The following is a 21,360-nucleotide window of genomic DNA, read 5'->3' on the forward strand; positions in this document are numbered from 1 at the left end:
TCCTATCCCATTTAATAGTACTGAGTAAGCTTCAATATACAGTGGTCAGGAAGGAACCAGCTATTTGAAGGGACCATTGAATGTTGGTGTTGTTGTGGAGCTTTTCTCCGAACTGTTCAGTTTCCTTACAGGAAGAATCCAATAGTCTCCTTCCTCAGGTTGGGGTAAGGGATTATAAAGGAGTTCACAACACCGTTGGCTGGCAACATTCATCAAGCTGAGCTCAAAGGGGATCTCAGTACAGTACCTGTCTTCCACTCTCAGCCATATCTAATGCCTTGCAGTCTGAAGCCATCTGGTCCAGTTTCTTTGCCAGCGTTGAGGAGGAGGAGTCACTCAGTTAGCTGTACAAGGATGGGATTTGACCTGTAGCCCTAATTGCTCTTTATAAAGACTTTCAACCAACCTTTAGACTTGTGACTCAGCTGTCACAGTTTCAGGGGACGCCACTGCCTGTGACTTTACAGATTCAGGGAAAAGAACTTTTTGGCTTCTCTTTCTGTCACTATCCAATTACACCATCCCAAAATTTCTTGATATTTATTATCAGGTAATAAATAATAAATCAGCAGATAGTAAATGTCTTATCTCTGCCAGTGTCTTGCTTATGGATTTGTATCTTTTTTAAAAACAATCTTTATATACATATTTGGAAGTTTCATGAAGGAACAAAGATATATGCATTTGTTTTATCCATCAGACTTAACTAAAAGCTTTATGTGCACCAAGCCCATGCATGCCATTCTCTGTAAATGCAGCCGCTGGCAGGTCAACCTTCCTGCTCTTATGTTCCCTTTACTTCTTTTCATCTGTCTTCTCTTTACTTTCTTAAGCATTTTCTTTTTTTATATTAAGAGATTTAGTACTCGCAATGTATCGCTTACTTTTATACTCCTAGTGTTTCTTATCTCCTCTACCTAGTATACAAAGGGATAGGAATAATGGTTGGGGAAGTAGAAAATTGGGAATAGGCTGGGCACAGTGGCTTATGCCTGTAATCCCAGCCTTTTGGGAGGCCAAGGTGGGTGGATCACGAGGTCAGGAGTTCAAGACCAGCTTGGCCAACGTGGTGAAACCCTGTCTTTACTAAAAATCTAAAAATTACCCAGGTGTGGTGACACACCTGTTATCCCAGCTACTCAGGAGACTGAGGCAGGAGTATCACTTGAACCCAGGAGGCAGAGGTTGTAGTGAGCCAAGACTGTGCCATTGCACTCCAGCCTAGGTGACAGAGAGAGATTCTTTCAAAAAAAGAAAGAAAATTGGGAATAAGAGACAAATGTATTGTCTGTCTGGGTAAAACTGGTAGGAGGCCAAGAAAACCTGACAAGAAAGTGAAAAATCAACTGAGGAGTGGGAACCAGACCAATTATCCATGTATTATTATTGTAACATTCTTACATTTTTAAAAATCCACCCTCCTTGGCAATAATATTTGAATATTTATTTTACATTTGAACATATTGGGATTCCATATGAATGTCCCATTTTGACACAGGAAATTTTAAATATTCATCTTTGCTAACCAGTAGACAATTTTTGTTCCCATTCTAGTTATTTCTGTAACTTTTGGTCCTGGCCTTCTGATTCCCACATATCTTCTTTCATCATCTAGAAGATACAAATTCTGGAAGTTGTTCCTGCTTAAAAGACCTGGGCAGACCCCTTAGATAATGACCCCTCTACTCCCCAAATGCAATACAAGACTCAAAACTCAAAAAGATGATTCTGGGCCAGGCACAGCACTTTGGGATGCCAAGGTAAAAGGATCTCCTAAGCCCAGGAGTTTGAAATCAGCCTGGGCAACAGTGAGACCCTATCTGTTTTTTTTTTTTTTTTCTTTCTTCCTTTCATTCAAGAAGATTTTGGATATATAAACTTTGGACCCTGGGCACAGGGTTGAATGATCACATTCAATTTTTGTAGAGAAAATAATTATTTTTATGTTAAACAGGCATGATTATACTACGTGATATAATTCAAAATATGCATACTTTCAGGCATACTTCACATTCTCTATTAACCCCCAGAACTGAGACAAGCTCTTACCTACCTTTACTTTAGGAGGAAGTTAGTGAAAAAAATCTGAGGAGTGCCTACTCAATAAATGGTTAAAATCATAGTGGGAAAAGAGATATAATTTGCAAATTCATGGTAAGAAACAGAAAAAGATTTTCACATGGTAGCAAATAAATAAGTTGGTTCTACCTCTATGAAGCATGGAGAGAAAGAAAATAATAAACAACTAAATCTTAAATAGTTCATAAAAGAGAAAAGAAAAATTTTGACAATAGCAACAGTAATATTGTAGTATGGAGGAGAAATTAGTAGGTGAAGCAAAAACTAGAGAATAGAGGCCTAAAGACAATGGGAAAAGTTTGGTGAATTTCACCATTGGCTTGCAATTGATGACCTGCCTTATGTTAGAAGATGACAGTGAAATCCTTACCTGAGACTGGGTTTAATTAATAAATGCTTCATATGTACCTGTAACAATATTACTGAGCTCTTCTAGCTTTCTTTTTTTCTCTCTATACTCTTCTTCTGCCACCTGAAGTTGTGGAAGACATTCAACTAATTCCTCTTCTTTTTCTTTGGTAATTTGTATTTTCTTAACAAATATTTCCTTTAAAGAAAATAAAACCAATGGAGAAATATAATTTTGGATGATTCACACAACAATTTAAAGTAGAATATAAGTTTTTTGAGTTTCATCTGTCTTGGTCTCCTATCCTGAGGTACACAGAAAGATATATGGCATATACTAATCTTTTAATAAATATTTGTTTCCTGACTCACTGACACTCTAACAATCTACAAAGTAAGGAGATTAGATTTAATTGGTTCTCTTAAGATCCTTTGTGCTTTCTATCTCTTCTGCTATATCTCTATGAACACTACCATATATACAGCCCAAAAACATATCTGAGAAAATTTCCTTTGATAATATTTTACCAAAAAGAGGCAGGTAAACAGAATACACTTCTAACACATGTTGGATGTGAGAAATGCAGAGACGATAGAAGTAATTGGATATAATGGTAAAATAAATGGGTAAAAAGTGCCCAAAGCAAAAACATGAAGATGGCTGCTTAATTACTCAAACTCAAGTTTTATTTAGTTTCATATGGAATAGTAGTTGGACCTTCTTAGCAAATCAGGATCAATTTTAAATGGTGACTAAGACAGAGACTGCCAGCTGACACTTAATATTTGTTCTCTTCTCCTTCAGTATTAGGGCCCTGAATTTCAGCTGAGCCCATGGCTTCTGGCTAGAGTGTGGTTTCTGGGCTTCCCTTGCAGGCGAGTATGACCAAGGTGTTTGTGAACAGAAGTCATGTGTAACAGGAACAGCTATATGCTCCTTTGGTCCTTTCCTCCCTCCCCTGGCCAGAGGAGAATGAGAATGGAGGCTACTACTTGACACACAGATGTTAGATTCATGCTGAGGATGGCAGAGCCACCCTGCCAGCCCTGGATCCCTTCCCGATGGCCTGGACTGGGAAAGAGAAACAAACATCTCTCTTGCTGTAATGACCACTTTACAGCATCTTCTCCACTAGATGTTCAGACTCACAAAATTTGATTAGGCTACACTTGACCCAGTTTACTCTTAAAATACTTTTAGTTTTAGTTTTCATTTTTGTCCAAGTTGTATGCACACATAATTGGAAGGAAATGCTAAATTTTAGCAGGCCAGTGCTAGGCATGCTTCCCTACTGGGAGGTGTCTGGACAACATAGCAGACCAGTGGCTAGTTTCCTTCAAACCCACCAAAGCGATACTTTAGATGCGAGAGAGAGACTCACACAGGTGGGGCTATAGCCTCCCTGGCTCAGAAACCCCATTTTTATAAAGGAACTAATATATCTTGGACATTCCTTCCAAGTCTCTCTTCCCACTTAAGAGAGCCATCAAATCCAGCCCAATGCCAGTTTCCCAATAAAAAGATTGTTAATCCTTTTCACATCTTGCTTATGTTCACTGTGTTTTGGTATATCTTTGATAGAGTAGTTCTCTTGCACCTTAACTAATACACTGACATGCTGGCTGATATGTCCCCTCCCAAATTGCCATTAGCATCCTTATGAATAAATACAGAGAAGCTAAAATGCATAGAAAAATACCATAATTCAAAAATACAATGCAGAAGCAGGAGTACATTTCTCCAGACCACAACATTTAGGAAAGGCTGATTTAAGAAATGCAATCCTGTATTATCCATACTGTGTTTTTTTTTTGTTTTCGTTTTTATTTTTTCAAGACAGAGTCTCACTCTGTCACCAGGTGCCAGGCTGGCATGCAGTGGCACGATTTCGGCTCAGTGCAACCTCTGCCTCCTGGATTCCTGCCTCAGCCACTCAAGTAGCTGAAACTACAGGCATACACCACCATGCCCAGCTAATTTGTTGTATTTTTTTTAGTAGAGACAGGGTTTCATCATGTTGGCCTGGATGGCGTTTTTTAAAAAAACAATAGCCTGTGAATACAAGTTTGTATGTACATGCATTAATTCATTCCCATTGCCCGCACACAGCTCAGGCTGCGAGGGCTGCCCTGATGAGAAGCCATGCTCTTGTTTCATGCTCCAAAAGAGACTGTGGATTAACAGGTTCAGTGTAGCCAGTTGTTGCTTTGTCTGTGGGCTCACGTTGTTGGAGTAGGGCAGCCAGTCAGGTGCACAGTCTTCAGATCCTCCAGATCCTTTCTCAATGTCTGATTCCTGAGCCACAGACATATTTAGGTCAGTGGTGACAAGGTTCAGTTTATGTTCCAGGTCCCCCATCTCCCTGAAGTTGAAGCCTTGGAAAAGAGAGATCAACGTAGATTCCAGTCTACACTCGCTCATCCCGTGAATTCCAGTTTATCCTTGCTTCCATTCACTTCCTGTTGGTCTTTCCATACCAAGTACCTGCCCAGCTGACTTCAGGCCTCAGCACCAGATGTAAAGCTGACAGCCTCACCAGACTGTGCAAGTAGATACCAACCGCAGTTGCAGAAGGTCAAGTCCTGGAATAAACCCCTTTCCCAGCAGCTCTGCTTCTCTGATCAAATTCTGCCAGATACAGGGCTGTCGGACCCAGAAAACTGAATGGTCCTTGGCATGGGCTTGTCCATGCTGTATCAGGATGATAAGCAAAATCATCCTGAGAGAAAAATTACAATGGAGGGCCTCGTATCAGAGCCATGTCCATGGAAAAGCCAGTCACAGCACTGCCTTGTAGACAACATATCCCAACGTTGGGATGCTTATATTATGAACCCGTGACTAATCTCAATATTCAGGGCTGTTTTCCTTAGAATTTATGAGTCAGAGACCCAAATGGTAGTGGGACTTCTCACTATTAAACCTAATGATTTTGCTTTTCCTTCCTGTGACTTTGGTTTCTGTTGATTTAGAGATACTACTGGGGAGAAAAATGGTTCCACCAGGGGCACAACCACAGTTTCATAAACCAGAATCTGAAGTTGCTTCCTTCTAATTTTGGGCTCCTCATGCCACTGAATCAAAGGCCAAAATGGGATTACAATGTGCCTGAGGTTACTGATGGTGATTATATCAAGGGGAAATCAGGTTATTGCTATATAATAATGGTACACAGGCTGCCATCGGCCCATGAGTTTCTGTGAATCAGGTGTGGGTGGACACAACCCTGAAGTGATCACATGGCCTGGGAAGCTGAGCACAGGCTGGAGGCCTGTCTGCAGTGGGTTTGCAGTTGATTTTCTTGAGTTTTTCAATCTACCAATTATTTCATCTGCCAAGTTTTATGCTTCTATTTTACATATCTTGCCTAATTGCACTGTATAAACTTGAGTAAAAAGTTAAATAGGATCCTTATTCCTTATCCTGTTCATGACTCAAAAAGATTTCCCTCATTGTTTTACCAGTAAGTATGATGGTAAAATTATCAAAAATATCTGAGACGCTGACCACGTCTTAACACCTCTTCAGTTACCATTTTGGTTCAAGCTACCTTCATTTCTCACTTGGGTTATTGCTATAGCTCCCTAATTGTTCTTCTGCGTCCACCCTTTTCTTTCCTAAATTCTACTCAACATAGAAGCTAGAGTGATTGTATTTAAAGGAAACTCAGATTATTTCAGCCTCCACTCAGAACCCTCCAATGGCTTTCTAGCTCAGACAGAGCAAAGGACAAAGCACTTATGATAGGCTATAAGGATGTGCAGATGCTCCACTTGGATCTCCTTTTGAGGGTGGACTCACCACACCATTGTGAGGAATGTGTTTATAGCTGACACCTCCAATAGCTGGCTCCTTCAGGGTGAACTCAGTTATCTAGCCAATATCATGCTCCTTTGGGGCAGTCCCCAGTCAGTGACTAAGCAAGGAGGTGGTGCAAGGATGCAGTCATTTCTGTCTAAGGCAGTCCTCTTCAAACAGGCAGTCCTTGCTCCGGAGCTCCCCAGAGAGAGTTTGTCAGGCTACATAATGGCCAGACAGCTTTCCCTGCCCAATCTTTTCACAGATACTTCTCCCTAATATGGCTTTGCACTCCTAATTCCGTCTCAGCACCTGCTTCCTGAAGATGACTCCCCACTACCCTGGCACTCCCCAGCTCTTATTCAGCAACCCCACCCCTTTGTGATTCCTTAGATAGGAGGGTCCTGCCTCATGCCCTTCCTGCCTGGCATGCTTTCTACCTGGAGCCATCTCCTGAAAACATCTGCAGGGCACTCTTGCTCATATTCAGGATTCCTTCTCTGACTACCCTATTTACACAGACCATATCACGTGCACTCTCCCTGTCCCACTTCCCTACCTGATTTTTCTCTGTACCATTTATCACCATCCAATATATGACATGGTCTACTTTTTATCTCATTTATTTCCATTCCCCCATCGCTAGATAGTAAGCTCCATAAGGGCAGAGTTTTTGCGTGTTTCAGCATTTAGAAGAATGCCAGGCACCAAGACTAATGCTTTCCACCCCGACTTCTCTCCCCTGCACCCTGTTTCTTCTAACATTGTAGTCATTTGTGTCATGCTTTCTTTCCTTTGTTTGTTCCTTGAGTTATGCTAGTTTCTGTTTTAGCTCTTCCTGTTTTCTGGCCATCACCTTCTGACATCTGTTACCTAAGTTCCTACATTTCCATACTGATAATTTTCCTTTGTACTGCTATTAAACTATTTTTTAAAATTCACAGAATATTTTATTATTTGATCATAGTTTTTTTTCTTGTTTGTTTGTTTGTTTTTGAGACAGAGTCTTGCTCTGCCACCCAGGCTGGAGTGCAGTGGCAGGATCACAGCATACTGCAACCTTGACCTCGTGGGTTCAAGCAATTCCTTGCCTCAGCCTCCTGAATACTTGGGATTGGCACATGCCACCATGCCCAGCTAACATTTTTGTAGTAGAGACAGGGTTTCATCATCTTGGCCATGCCCAGCTAACTTTTTTTGTAGTAGAGATGGGGTTTCATCATCTTGGCCAGGCTGTTCTTGAACTCCTGACCTTGTGATCCACCTGCCTTGGCCTCCCAAAATGCTGGGATTATAGGTGTCAGCCACTGAGCCTGGCCTGATTATAGTTTTTATTTGTTATGCACCACCATTTTTTCTGAGTGTTCTTCATTTGTTGGAAAGTTTTATTCCTCTTTTCACTTGTTTTTCTATTAGTATTTTTGTATGAAAAAAAGTGTCTACTTTCTTTTGGTTACTAATATTAATATAAAGAATTAGCTATCCTTGGGCCAGTCATCTGCAGAGGGTTTCTGCAGGATGTGGCAGGATGAAATGAGGTTGGGGAAGACAGCTTGGATCAGGTAAGACTCTAAACTAGGACATTTCAGAGCTCCCTATTTTCATCTCACAGTATGAGACTGTTTCCTTCAAATAAAGCCCCTCTTTGGTAGCCAAGACCTCTTCTTCCTTTCCAAACCTAATCCAGTTCAGGAAGGCTTCTACCACCATCCCTATTCTCAGCTGCTCTGTTAATGGCTGCCTCCAGGGTAATATCACCTTGAAAAGGTGTGTGTGTGTGTGTGTGTGTGTGTGTGTGTGTGTGTGTGTGTGTTTCTGCAGACCTGGCACTTCTGGGTACTTTCAGTGCCTTTTCTGTCTACCTCCCCCAGCACCCATGCCCTGTTCTATCTCAGGTTGGCTTTTGGCAGTTCCCAAGGCAGCCTGATACCCTCTTTTTAAGGAGCACATCTGAGACTGACTTTACTAGTCTCCCTTGCCCCTCCTATTGTTAAGCCAGCTCCAAATGACTTCCTGTTCAGCTCCAACTATCTCTGAGGCCATTGCCAGTAGTTCTACATAATCTGAAGTGTGATTATTATTATTTTGCTGAAAACATATTTATTTTGCTTCCTCTTCAGGAAAAAAAGAAAGGTCTGGAATAACTGTAACCTTTTTCATACTAAAATATTTATTTTGCATTTAACTGATTAGAATAGCATGAAATAGTATTCCCCCTCCCCCCATGTAGTCATCCAAAAGTATTCTTAGATGCAAAATAAAATTTACCTCATACTTGCTTATCTCTTTCATTAACATTTTTTCTTTGTTAATAAACTCTTTCTCATCTTCTTTTAATTCTATTGTAAGTTTGTCAATCTGTGCCACAAATTCATTGATTTCCTTTTCTCTCAAACTGGTCTAAGTAAAGAAAAATGAGAATTTGTCATTTCAAATAGCCAGGAAATTAATATCTTTTTGCATGAGACCTGCTTCTGATTTCAGTTTATATAATTTCCCAGCAACCACTGAGAGAAACAGTTTTCCCTCCAGAAATTAAGTTATTCACCAAATGATATTTTTATAAATATGACGCAATGAATGGGGAGGGTAGAGGACAGTGAGTGAGCAGAGGGTAAATATAAAAGCTTAAAAAATGATGTCTGGGCTCATATTTTTAGAGGTAATTCACCTAAAGACTAACCTTAAGTAAGTTTCTAGTTATGTGCTTCAAAAGCATATTCTACTTTATTTGCTAATTCTCTCTAGTTAATATACAGCAAATGAATACACTTCCTAAGAAAATTACATAATTTACTCTAAGCATGAACTCGGAAGAGGGGAAAATAATTTTTAACAAGATAGGATGTAATTAAATATTGAAGGAGAACTGCTGATATGCAATGTAGGGGACTAATTCTAAGTTCCTTGGGTCCCCTTACCTCGGTAAGTAATTCAATTCGTCTAGCTTCTGCGTTCTGAATTTTTTCCATAATAGCTTCTATTTCAGCGTTTGTCTTGGCTGTCCAACGTGCCTGCTGTTTTCTCAAGCAAGCTATTTGCCACTGTGTTATAACACTAGAGATTAGAACAAAAAGAATTACCATTAAATTGACATAGTGGTTTACTAAAAACATGAGGAAATTCAAAGCAAAACAAGTCATACTATGACTCATAATATTGTTTGTGCTATTAGTGTTGCAGGCTACACACATTGCCTGAAAAAGTAAGACAAAACATTCACTGTCTCAACTCTGTCTCTGCAAGTTGCTTCAGGGTAAGAAGTTACATCTGCACATCCAATAGAACAGTGAACAAACCACACTTGGCAGTTTGCCTCCTTCAGGTAAGGAACAGAAATGAGGAAGGCTTGGAGCAGGTGGAAAAAGAGGGCCAGACAGAAATAGTAATAGAATTACCTAATTACCTGATGTGCTACTAATAGATTTCAAACTTCTGGGTTCTTAAGTTTTTCTCCACCACAACATGAAAAAAACTACATATTTGAAGAATGGTAAAAATGTGCAATTTGAGTATTTAATTGCACATTCAATAATAACACTGGCCAGGCATGGTGGCTCACACCTGTAATCCCAGCACTTTGGGAGGCTAAAGCAGGCAGATCACTTGAGGCCAGGAGTTCTAGACATGCCTGGTCAACATAGCAAAACCCCATCTCTACTAAAAATACAAAAAATAACTGGGCATGGTGGTGGATGCAGTCCCAGCTACTCTGGAGGCTGAGGCACGAGAATCGCTTGAATCTGGGAGGCAGAGCTTGCAGTGTGCCAAGATGGTGCCACTGCTCCATTTTGGGCAACAGAGCAAGACTGTCTCAAATAAGAATAATAATAACAACAATAATAAAATACAGCTAAGTATAAGCAAGAGCTTTTTAGGTGCGCTGATCTAAATATAGTATTTTACATGTATCACCTCATTTACAGTCACAGCTACTTTATAAGGTAGGTACTGTTATCCTTCCCCACTTTATAGGGATGTGAGCAAAGAGAAGTCATTAAATAACTTAGCCTTGGTCACAGAGCTAATAAGGACAACAACCAAAGCAGCCCATCTGCAGAGCCACTTTCCTCTCTAACCACATGTGTCACCTCCCCAACTGGTTTACAAAGAGGCCTGGATGAGCAAAAGGCATTGCACAAATATTAGCAATTTTACTCTTTGGTGACTCTACTTGATTTAAATAGAAAACACTAGTTCTGTTCAATGTAAAAAAAAATTCAAATTTGCCAATATATCTAGATCTGAGAGAATTCACACACAATTTAATTTAGGAAAATCATTTCCTTGGGTTCTAGTAACAAGTACTGTGCACTGTTCATTAAGATACATATACTGCTGATAACACAAAACACAAATAAACTTTTTTTTTTTTTACCATCTCTGACTTTCTCTTTCCAGGTCAGCACTCAGGATTCTGATTTGTTGCTGATATACTGTTTTTGTTGCTCTAAAAAGAAAAACATATTGGATTTTGCATTTGTGGAAGCTGTTGGAATACACAATAGACTCTTTATGTATAATTTGTATGCTCAGTAAGGCTATAGTCTAATTGGGAGATAAAACAAGTCTTGTGAAACAACTAAAGATTTTAGTGGCAGACTAGTAGAAAGACAACTCCAGTTCTGTGTTAGTGCAAACTGATTCTGCAAGGGTTGGTGGATAGCCAAAGATAGAGAAGAGATTTCTGGAGAGGCAATTGATGAAGGGTTACTGAAGGTTAATGTTTCTCAGAGGGAGGAATGTGGGTTGTCAGAATGGATAGTAATCTTACCAAGGAAAGAGTGTCACCATATGGAAATACAGGGAGAGAAGGAGCAGCACATCAGGCCTCTGTTACAACCTATGGTAGGCTTGCTGTATACAGAGGACGTGAAGAAAAGAAATAAGAAAGTAAGGTTGACACATTGTTGAGGAACTCCAGATCCCAGACTGAGCTCTGGTTTGATATAATATGTAACTCAGAAAGCCAATATAGAGTCTTAAACTGGAGAAAAGTAGTAACTAAGGATAGATGATATTCTTGTGCTAGGATGAATGGAAATGTGAAGATTCCAACACAGGTAACAGAAGCCTTTATTTTTATCCCTTGCCCTGCCTTTTCTCTATTAATTACTTCCCGGACATAAATAAGTTGAAAGCCATAAATAAAATGCTGCTTTACATCTTTTGAAAGAAATATTCATAAATGAAAGTTAGAATAGGACACACTGTTAAATAAACTAGAAACATAAAGAGAATATCTATAGATAAATATATATATAGAAATAAATAGTACAAAGAATTCCATATATCTTTCACCAACTTTTCCAATTGCTATCATTTTACCTTATTTGTTTTATTATCTTCCCAGGAATAATTTTGAGTGAAACAAATTCAGTTATAGAATATAATCCAATTTTTTGATACATACATATAAATATATATTTGGAAGCATATAGTAAACTGTTAACAGTGATTATTTCTGTGGGAAAATTGAGAGATTAGGGTAACTTTTACTCTCTAAGTTATACAGTTTATATTTCAATTTTAAAATCATGTATGGTATTATTTTCTAATCAGAAAAATTAAAAATTAAAATTAAAATGACTTAGAATGCAAAATGAACATCACTGGGACTCAGTGATGTGATAATGTTCAGGAACACTCTTGTCACTGCACCCCAACTGGTCCATTCCTGGGGCCCAGGGGCTCCCATAAAATTCAGAACCTATCTATCCTTTCAATGAAAATCCATGAGAATGACTCCAAGACTGTGAAACAGAGAGAGCTAGTTATAAACTTCCATTTCTGTACTATGTTAGAAGTTGACACAGATTTATTGTTATCATTTATTACAAAATAAATGCAGAGAAAGTAAAGATCAAAAATTTCAAAGGCAATAAATATACCGATGAAGTTCCTGGAGTGTGATGAGTCCTTCTTCCATATTTTTTATGTCTACTCTCCTTTGTGATAGAAAGTATTCTTTCTGAGCAATAAATGTCAGTTGTTTCTGATTTCTATCATGAAAAACAGAGTTATCATTTGTTGAAGGCTGACATAACCAAATATGCAAACACAACAATTTCAAAAACAGTTTTGAAAGTTCAGATCATGAGCTATTCACTAAATAAATTATTAAAACTAAAAACAAAGTCTTTTGTTAGTGGTAGCTACATCTAAATTTATGCATAGAATTTTCTTTTTTAAAATTTTTTTCCCAGCTAATTTTTGTACTTTTGTAAAGATGGGGTTTCCCTATGTTGCCCAGGCTGGTCTCAAACTCCTGGTCTTAGGTGACCCGTTTATGTCAGCTTCCCAAAATGCTGTATTGCAGGCATGAGCCAGTGCACCTGGTCTACACAAAGGATTTTCATAGAACTTATTAAAATTCCCCAACCACTGAAAGAACATTCACCACAATAGTAACCACAAAACAACAAGAACAATTGTATACTGCTTCATCTGAGTGTGTGTGTGTCTCTCCTAAACTGCTTGTCAATTCTGTCATGTTCTTCTGTGAAAGGTGAAGGAGTCAGTGAGACTAACTTTGCATATTGGTTCTACCTTTTAATTAGGGTGTGATCTAATAATAACAGCCAAAAAGTAGCTTCACCTGTCAATAAGCCTCAGTATCCACCAGCTATAAAATGAGGATTACAATACCTAGCTCAATGGATGAATGAATTTAATAAGATGTAAAGTGCTCCTCTCAGTGTGTGGACGGATAAGGCTAATTTTTTTTTTGAGATGGAGTCTGGCTCTTGTCACCTAGGCTGGAGGGCATGATCTCGGCGCCCGGCTCATTGCAGTCTCCACTTCCCAGGTTTAAGAGTTTCTCTTGCCTCAGCCTTCCAAATAGCTGGGATTACAAGTGTGGGCCACTATGCCCAGCTAATTTTTTATATTTTTAGTAAAGATGGGGTTTCAAGTAGTTATTTTTCTGTCTCAACTTGTAAGAGAAAATAAGGCTCAGAGAAGTTTTTAGTCTTGTTCAAATGCCCAGATATTGATAGGAACCTCCCTGTTACAGAAAGTGTTTTATCTCAGTGACTCTTTCAAACTGCTGTGGACTGAACTTTGTCTCCCCCTTCTACCTACAGAATTTATGTGTTGAAACCCTAACCCCCCAACATGATGAAGAAATGGAGAGATTTGGGTAATTTTTACTCCCTAAGTTATATATTTCTATATTTGAATTTAAAAATCAGGTACATCAGAAAAAACTAAAATTTAAAGTGCCTTAGAATGGAAGAAAGGAACATTGTAGGGGCTTAGTGTCATGATAATGTTCAAGCATATTATAAAGATGGGGGCTTTGGGGAAGTGATTAGGTTTGGATGAGGTCACGAGGGTGGGATCTTATAAAAGAAAGACACCAGAAAACATGTTCTCTCTATCCACCATGTGAAGACACAGAGAGAAAGCAGCTGGCTGGCTATAAGCTAGAAAAGGGCCCTCAATCAGAACTCGACCAAGCTGGTACTGTGACCTCAGACTTCCGGCCTCCAGAACCGTAAGAAAATCAATTTCTGTTGCTTAAGCCAGCCAGTCTATGGTATTTTGTTATGGCAGCCTGAGCTGCTGAGACAGAGCTCAGTAAATGATAGCAAACATTTTCATTTTCATCAATAGATTTTAAAACTAGGGTAAGTTTAAGTGGAGAGCCACCACTTTGATAGCAAGAAAAACACCCCTTAACGATAGCATGTTGAATCACATGTGGATGGTGGGTAAAGACATACTCGTCATGGACCTTTCGTTTCTGCAAAAAAGCTTTTTCTTCTTCATTTAAAACAATCTTATATTGTCTGGTAAGAGTTTTCATTTTCTCTTGTAGGTCTTTGTAATTCACACGAGCAGCATGTAGTATTTCAGCCAGCTAGAGAAAAACAAACGAGTTGAATGAGAGGACTTGCTTCACTGCTCCTCTGAGGGGATCTGCATCAGGTGGTAACTCGGAGAGCACCTGTTATATTGCTTAGCACACTGTGAACATGCCATAAATGCTAAGCGATTTAATTCTATAGCAAATGTGCAATTGTACATTTGGGGGCCACTACTATAATTTTTTTTAAGTATAGAAAAGTAGTAAACCATGCTGCAAAACCATAGAGTAATAATCCATATTGAAATACAAAATGGGAGGAATAAACTGATCGTTTGGCAACATTTATATGTCCTTATTCCAGAATATAAACTCTACAACATATAAAAGAAAATGTAACATACTTAGAAGCTCTTGCTCAGAACATTTTTGAGTTGATATTATGCTTGCTTCATGTGTAATACTTCTATTTGAGGACAAAAAATAGTACCCACGAGTGTTCTACATGAGATATTAATTTTGTGCTTATATTGACTTGCTTCAAATAAGGTAAGAAAGTCAAGTTTAGCAGAAAAAGTGAGCTTAGTAGTTCAAAACAACCTTGTGTCAGGGGGCAAATATTTGTAGAAGTGTTGAGGAACTCACAAGATAATAAAGAATTACTCAAAAAAAAAACCAAAAACAAACATAGAATTACTACTCAACCCAGCAATCCCATTACTGATGATAGGCTTGAGCCACCATGCCTGGCCTACAGTAGATTTTGATTGCTCTGTTTCACAGTATTGATTTTACTCAAATGTTTAGAAACTCTAAATATTTGTTCATCTTCTAATTGTGTGTGTGTGTGTGTGTGTGTGTGTATGTGTGATTTTTTTTTTCTTTGAGACAGGATCTTGCTCTGTCACCCAGACTGGAGTACAGTGGCATGATAATCGCTCACTGCAGCCATTTATTTCCAAAGGAAAATAAATTATTCTACCAAAAGGACACCGTGTTTTTATGTTTACTGCAGCACTATTCACAACAGCAAAGACATGGAATCAACCCAGGTGCCCATGAACAATGGATTGGAGATTGGATAAAGGAAATGTTGTACTTATACACCATAGAACACTAGCGGACATTTAAAAAAAAGAATGAAATCGTGTCCTTTCTAGCAATATGGATGTAGCTAGAGGCTATTATCCTATGTGAATTAATCCAGAAACAGAAAAAGAAATACTGCATGTTCTCACTTCTAAGTAGGAACTAAACGTTAGGTACACATGAACCCAAAGATGGAAACAATAGACACTGGGATTCTAGAAAGGTAGAGAGAAGTGGGGAAGGTTTGAAAACTACCCATCAGATATTATGTTCACTACCTGGATGACAGAATTATTAGAAGCTCAAACTTCAGCATTACCCAATATACCCTTGTAACAAATCTGCACATGTACTTGAATCTAAGAATGCAAGAATCCAGAGTGATAAGGCTAGCACTTAAAATTCCTCTTGCCCTGAAGACATTTGTAACATAGAAGAAACCACATGAAAACCAAGGTTTGGGTTTTCTGCATGGCAAGTGGAACAAAACCAACATGTACTGCTCATCCAAGTGTTGAGCCTACATAAACCTCCCACTATTTCAGTCTGAAATTCCAAAGAGCTTCACCCTCTGGTTAAAGGTAAACTGAAAGTTAACAAGTCCAGCTTAACTTTGATCACCAGGGATGCTTAGCATGGATTAAGGTAGCTTGGAAATTGTAACACCCTACCCATCTGACAGAAGTGAATGTAAACTGCTCCTGGGGTAAACATCATTATCTTAAGCCTCAAATTGCTTTTACAAACCATATTAGTCCATTTTCATGCTGCTGATAAAGACATAATCACAACTTGGAAGAAAAAGAGGTTTAATTGGACTTACAGTTCCACATGGCTGGGGAGGCCTCAGAATCATGGCAGGAGGTGAAAGGCACTTTTTAAATGGAGGCAGCAAGAGAAAATGAGGAAGATGCCAAAGCAGAAACCCCTGGTAAAACCATCAGATCTCATGAGACTTATTCACTACCACAAGAACAGTATGAGGGAAACTGCCCCCATGATTCACATTATCTCCCACCAGGTCCTTCCCACAACATGTGGGAATTATGGGAGTACAATTCAAGATGAGATTTGGGTGGGGACACAGAGCCAAACTGTAACGCAAACATTTTTTTTAAGTACAATGTCCAGCATACAGTTTTCCACCAGGAACAGAAGGAAATAAGAGCATGAACAAACATTGGCAGAAACAACACACTGCAGAAACAGACTACAGACCCATAAAGACATAAGATATTGAAATTAGCAGACACTGAACTATAAAACTAGTATGCTTATTATGATTGAAGAAACATTAGATATTCTTGAAAATGATAACAGGAAATTAGAAATGGTAATGAGTCTCACAGCATATTTAAAAGGTAACAAAAAATTACCAGTTGAAAAACAATAACGGGCCAGGCATGGTGGCTCACACCTGTAATTTCAGAACTTTGGGACCTCAGGTGAATTACCTGAGGTCAGGAGTTTGAGATCAGCCTGGCCAACATGGCAAAACCCTGTCTCTACTAATACAAAAATTAGCTGGGCATGATGGCACACGTCTGTAGTCCCAGATACTCAGAAGGCTGAGGCAGGACAATCACTTGAACCCAGGAGGCAGAGTTTGCAGTGAGCTGAGATCATCCCATTTCCCTCCAGCCTGGACAGCAGAGTGAGACTCTGTCTCAAAAAATTAAATGAATGAATGAATAAATGAATAAATACAATAACCAAAATTAAGAATTCAAATAAGACCACTCTGCTTAAAATGCAGGAAGGGGAGGCAAAAAGCTGAAAATACAGAAGAGTTAAGTATGATATATAGAGGATACATATATTAGAACAAATAACTGCATACATACAATTGGAGTCTCAGAAAAAGATTGACACTGGTAGAAAAATGTCTTGTACCGCCAGTCTATTACAAAAGTAGAAAGGTTAAGAAAGAACCCTACCCTAATGTCAGAGTTAATTGATACAAAGAAAAGAGGGCCCTGGGCCATTCCCTGTGGTGGCCAATTGAGCAGCTGTATCTGGAGTATTTGCTTCAACTTCTTCCCTTACTTCTGACACTTATATTAATCAGCCAACTGTAGTGGAGATTTTCTCCATACCAAACCAGTGAGTACCACAGGCAGTAACTAACCCCAGGAGTCTAGCATTGGTATAGATTTGCCATACCTAAGACAATACAGGTCCTCTTCTTCCTAATATATATCCCTCCTACCCGTACGTGCATAAGCCCAATCAACACATTCCACTCTTGCCACAGAATTATTTTCTTTTCTTCTTTTCCTTTTCCTTTTTCTATCGAGAGATGACATCTCACTATGTTGCCCAGGTTGGTCTCAAACTCCTGAGCTCACATGATCCTCCCACCTTGGCCTCCTTAGTAGCTGGGATTACAGGCACACCATTGCACCCAGCACCTCCCACAAAATTACTACATGCAGGCTCAGTAAACAGAAGAGACAAGAAGAATGCACAATTAAGGCTGGCTGCAGTGGCTCACACCTGTAATTTACTACTTTGGGAGGCTGAGTAGGAAGATCGCTTGAGACTGGGAATTCGTGAGGCTGCAGTGAGCCATTATCATGCCACTATACTCCAGTCTGGGTGACAGAGCAAGATCCTGTCTCAAAGAAAAAAAAATCTCACACACACACACACACACACACACACACAATTAGAAGATGAACAAATATTTAGAGTTTCTAAACACTTGAGTAAAATCAATACTGTGGAACAGAGCAATCAAAATCTACTGTAGGCCAGGCATGGCGGCTCAAGCCTATCATCCTAGCACTTTGGGAAATGGAGGTAGAAGGATCGCTTGAGCCCAGGAGTAAGAGACCAGCCTGGGCAACACCAGGAGAATAGAACAAAAGAAACAGGTGAACATATAATGGCTGAAAATTTTGCAGAACTTATGAGATATAGAAACTCTCAGATTTAAGGAGCCAAATAAATTCCAAGGAGGAAAAATAAAAAGATAATTTGGACACATCATAGTGAAACTAAACAGCTAAGTTAAGGGAACAAAGAAGATCTAAAGAAAAGACATGCCACGTTAATGGACTGGAAGCTTCAATATTGTGAAAATGTGAAATCCTCTTCAAATTGATTTATAAATTTAATACAATCCTAATCAAAATCTAAGGTTTTTTTGGAAGAACTTGACAAACTGATAGAAATTGAAAAGGTCAAGCTGGAACAATTATGAAGAAAAAGGTGAAGGACTTATACCACTAGCCATAAAAACTTATTTTAAAGCTACTAATTAAGACAATATTGTTCTAGTGTGAGGAGAGATGAATGGTTCAAATGAACAGAGTCAAAAATCCACATCTATATTTATTATGCACACTTGATTTATGACAATAGTATGACCACTCTGTGGTGAAGGAAAGGATTGTATTTTCAGTAAATGGTGCTGGTTAATTGGACAACCTTAAGGAAAAATATGAATCTTGCCCACTATCTCAAAGCACACACACATACATTCCAGATGGCTCCTAGTCTTACGTGTGAAAGGTTAAATAACAAAGCTTCCCAATGGTAACAGAAGAGAACATTCTCATGACATAGGACATAAGGAACATTAACTAAAAAGAAAAAGATTAATAAACTGAACTTCATTAAAATTAATAAATTATATTAATCAAAAAGATAGATATGTACATAAATATTATATATTTATGGTTTATATATTGTTCTGTAATATGTAATATTTAATAATTAAAAAAGTTAACTCCGGAAGGACTCAAGATGGCACTGTGAGAACAACCCAGGATTGAAGCTCTCGGTTAATGCGCAAAGAGGGTGAGTCAGGGCCGCATTTCCAGACGGATCTTTGTTGCCCACAGAACGGGGAAATTCCCAGGTATAAAAAAGACGCGGGATGCCAGGCAGAGGTTTTGGCTGGTGCAGCCAGCAGCCGGCAGCCGGTGCAGCAGCGGCCCGCGCTGTAGCACAGCGGCACTACACAGCGCTCCACACAAAGCGCACTGGTCCGGGAGCCCTGTTGAACTGGCAACCTGAGACTTGAGAGGGCGAACTTGAGACTGAATGGCACTTGGACAGTGAGCCAGCCCAGGAGATTCCAGGAAAACAGCGTTTGGGGTAGCGCAGTGGGACAAACAAAACAGCGATTCCAAACGCTCCCGGTGGAGAGGTTCCCTGAGGGCGCAGCTCCGTGTGGGAGGGGCGTCCGCCATTACCGAGGCAATCCGCCCCTACTGAGGTACACACCCACTGCTGATGCAGCCTGCTGTTGCCGAGGCAACCCGCTACAACAGAGAGACTCCGCCGCAGGACATAGCCCATGGCAGCAGGGCGGAGACCGCAGCAGAAGGGCAGAGACTGCAGCAATAGGGCGAACCTCACACCAGCAGGGCAGAGCCTCGGCAGGCAAATAGTGACTAGACTGCCTCCTAGCTGTGCAGGACAGCACAATGGACACTCAAAAATAAAGCATCTGAGAAAAAAAAGGGTTTTTTAATGAGTTCTGTAGCAGCAGAATTAAACAGCAGCCTAACAGCCCTGAATGAACAACAGAGCTCACAGCTCAGCAATTAAGCTCCTATAAAGTACAGACTGTCTCCTCAAGCAGCTCCCTGACCCCTCTATATCCAAAAGACTGACATTTGGCAGGCATCATTCTGGGACAAAGATAGCAGAAAAAGAAACTGGAAGCATCCCTCACTGTTCCGCAGCTGCTATAGGTGCACCCCAGACAAGCAGGGCCTGGAGTGGACCTCAGCAGTTGTACAGTGGAGGGGCTAGACTGGTAGAAGGAAAACCAAGTAACAGAAATACTTCATCATCAACAATCTGGGCGTCCACTCAGAGACCCAATCGAAAAGTCAGCAACTACACAGACGACAGGTGGATAAATCCACAAAGATGGGAAGAAACCAGTGCAAAAAGGAGGAAAACACCCGAAACCAGAACACCTCGCCTCCTAGAAAGGACCAAAACTCCTCACCAGCAAAAGAACAAAGCTGGACAGAGAATGACTGTGACGAAATGATGGAATTAGACTTCAGAAGGTGGATAATGAGAAACTTTTGTGAGCTAAAAGAACATGCTTTAAATCAATGCAAAGAAACTAAGAACCTTGAAAAAAGATATGAAAAAAGATTCGAGGAAATGATAACAAGAATGGATAACTTAGAGAGGAATATGAATGAATTAAAGGAGCTGAAAAACACAATACAAGAACTCTGCGAAGCACGCACAAGTTTCAATAGCCGAATTGACCAAGCAGAAGAAAGAATATCTGAAGTCGAAGATCAACTCAATGAAATAAAACGAGAAACCAAGATCAGAGAAAAAAGCACAAAAAGGAATAAACAAAGTCTCCAAGAAATGTGGGACTATGTGAAGAGACCTAACCTACGTTTGATGGGTGTACCAGAATGTGACGAAGAGAACGAATCCAAGCTGGAAAATACTCTTCAGGACATTATCCAAGAAAATTTCCCCCACCTAGCAAGACAGGCCAACACTCAAACGCAGGAAATACAGAGAACACCACAGAGATATTCCGCAAGAAGAGCAACCCCAAGGCACATAATCGTCAGATTCAACAAGGTTGAAATAAAGGAGAAAATACTAAGGGCAGCCAGAGAGAAAGGTCGGGTCACCCACAAAGAGAAGTCCATCTGACTCACTGCAGATCTCTTGGCAGAAACACTACAAGCCAGAAGAGCGTGGGGGCCAATATTCAACATCCTTAAAGAAAAGAACTTTCAACCCAGCATTTCATATCCAGCCAAACTGAGTTTCATAAGTGAAGGAAAAATAAAATCCTTTGCGAACAAGCAAGTACTCAGAGATTTTTGTCACCACCAGGCCTGCTTTACAAGAGCTCCTAAAAGAGGCACCACACATAGAAAGGAACAACCAGTACCAGCCATTCCAAAATCACACTAAATGCTAAAGAGCATCAACATAATGAAGAATCTACAACAACTAACAGGCAAAACAGCGAGCTAGCATCTAAGTGGCAGTATCAAATTCACACATAACAATATTAACCCTAAATGTAAATGGACTAAATGCACCAATCAAAAGACACAGACTGGCAAATTGGATAAAAATCCAAAACCCATCAGTGTGCTGTATCCAGGAAACCCATCTCACATGCAAGGATACACAAAGACTCAAAATAAAGGGATGGAGGAAGATTTACCAAGCAAATCGAGAGCAAAAAAAAGCAGGAGTTGCAATTCTCATCTCTGATAAAATA

At 39.6% G+C, this 21,360-nt stretch overlaps 1 protein-coding gene across 8 annotated transcripts in view; it reads right to left on the reverse strand.

Annotated features, from left to right (window-relative positions):
* The window catches only part of CCDC175 (coiled-coil domain containing 175), an 87,390-nt gene that overhangs the window by 35,489 nt on the left and 30,541 nt on the right, over positions 1-21,360 (reverse strand). For 7 of the 8 annotated variants that reach the window (XR_008474420.2, XR_008474419.2, XR_004729936.3 and 4 more), the window contains 6 exons: positions 13,954-14,090; positions 12,118-12,228; positions 10,605-10,676; positions 9,148-9,283; positions 8,495-8,626; positions 2,488-2,626 (listed from right to left, as the gene is read on the reverse strand). Coding sequence is in view for 4 of the 8 variants with exons in the window: in XM_054239989.2 (XP_054095964.2) it covers positions 2,488-2,626; positions 8,495-8,626; positions 9,148-9,283; positions 10,605-10,676; positions 12,118-12,228; positions 13,954-14,090 (727 nt within the window). In the remaining 4 variants the exon portion in view is untranslated. The remainder of the gene's footprint in view (positions 1-2,487; positions 2,627-8,494; positions 8,627-9,147; positions 9,284-10,604; positions 10,677-12,117; positions 12,229-13,953; positions 14,091-21,360) is intronic. The other variant, XM_054239988.2, reaches the window with a different exon arrangement.

This window comes from Callithrix jacchus, chromosome 8, assembly GCF_049354715.1.
Source record: "Callithrix jacchus isolate 240 chromosome 8, calJac240_pri, whole genome shotgun sequence".
NCBI classification, from domain to species: domain Eukaryota; kingdom Metazoa; phylum Chordata; class Mammalia; order Primates; family Cebidae; genus Callithrix; species Callithrix jacchus.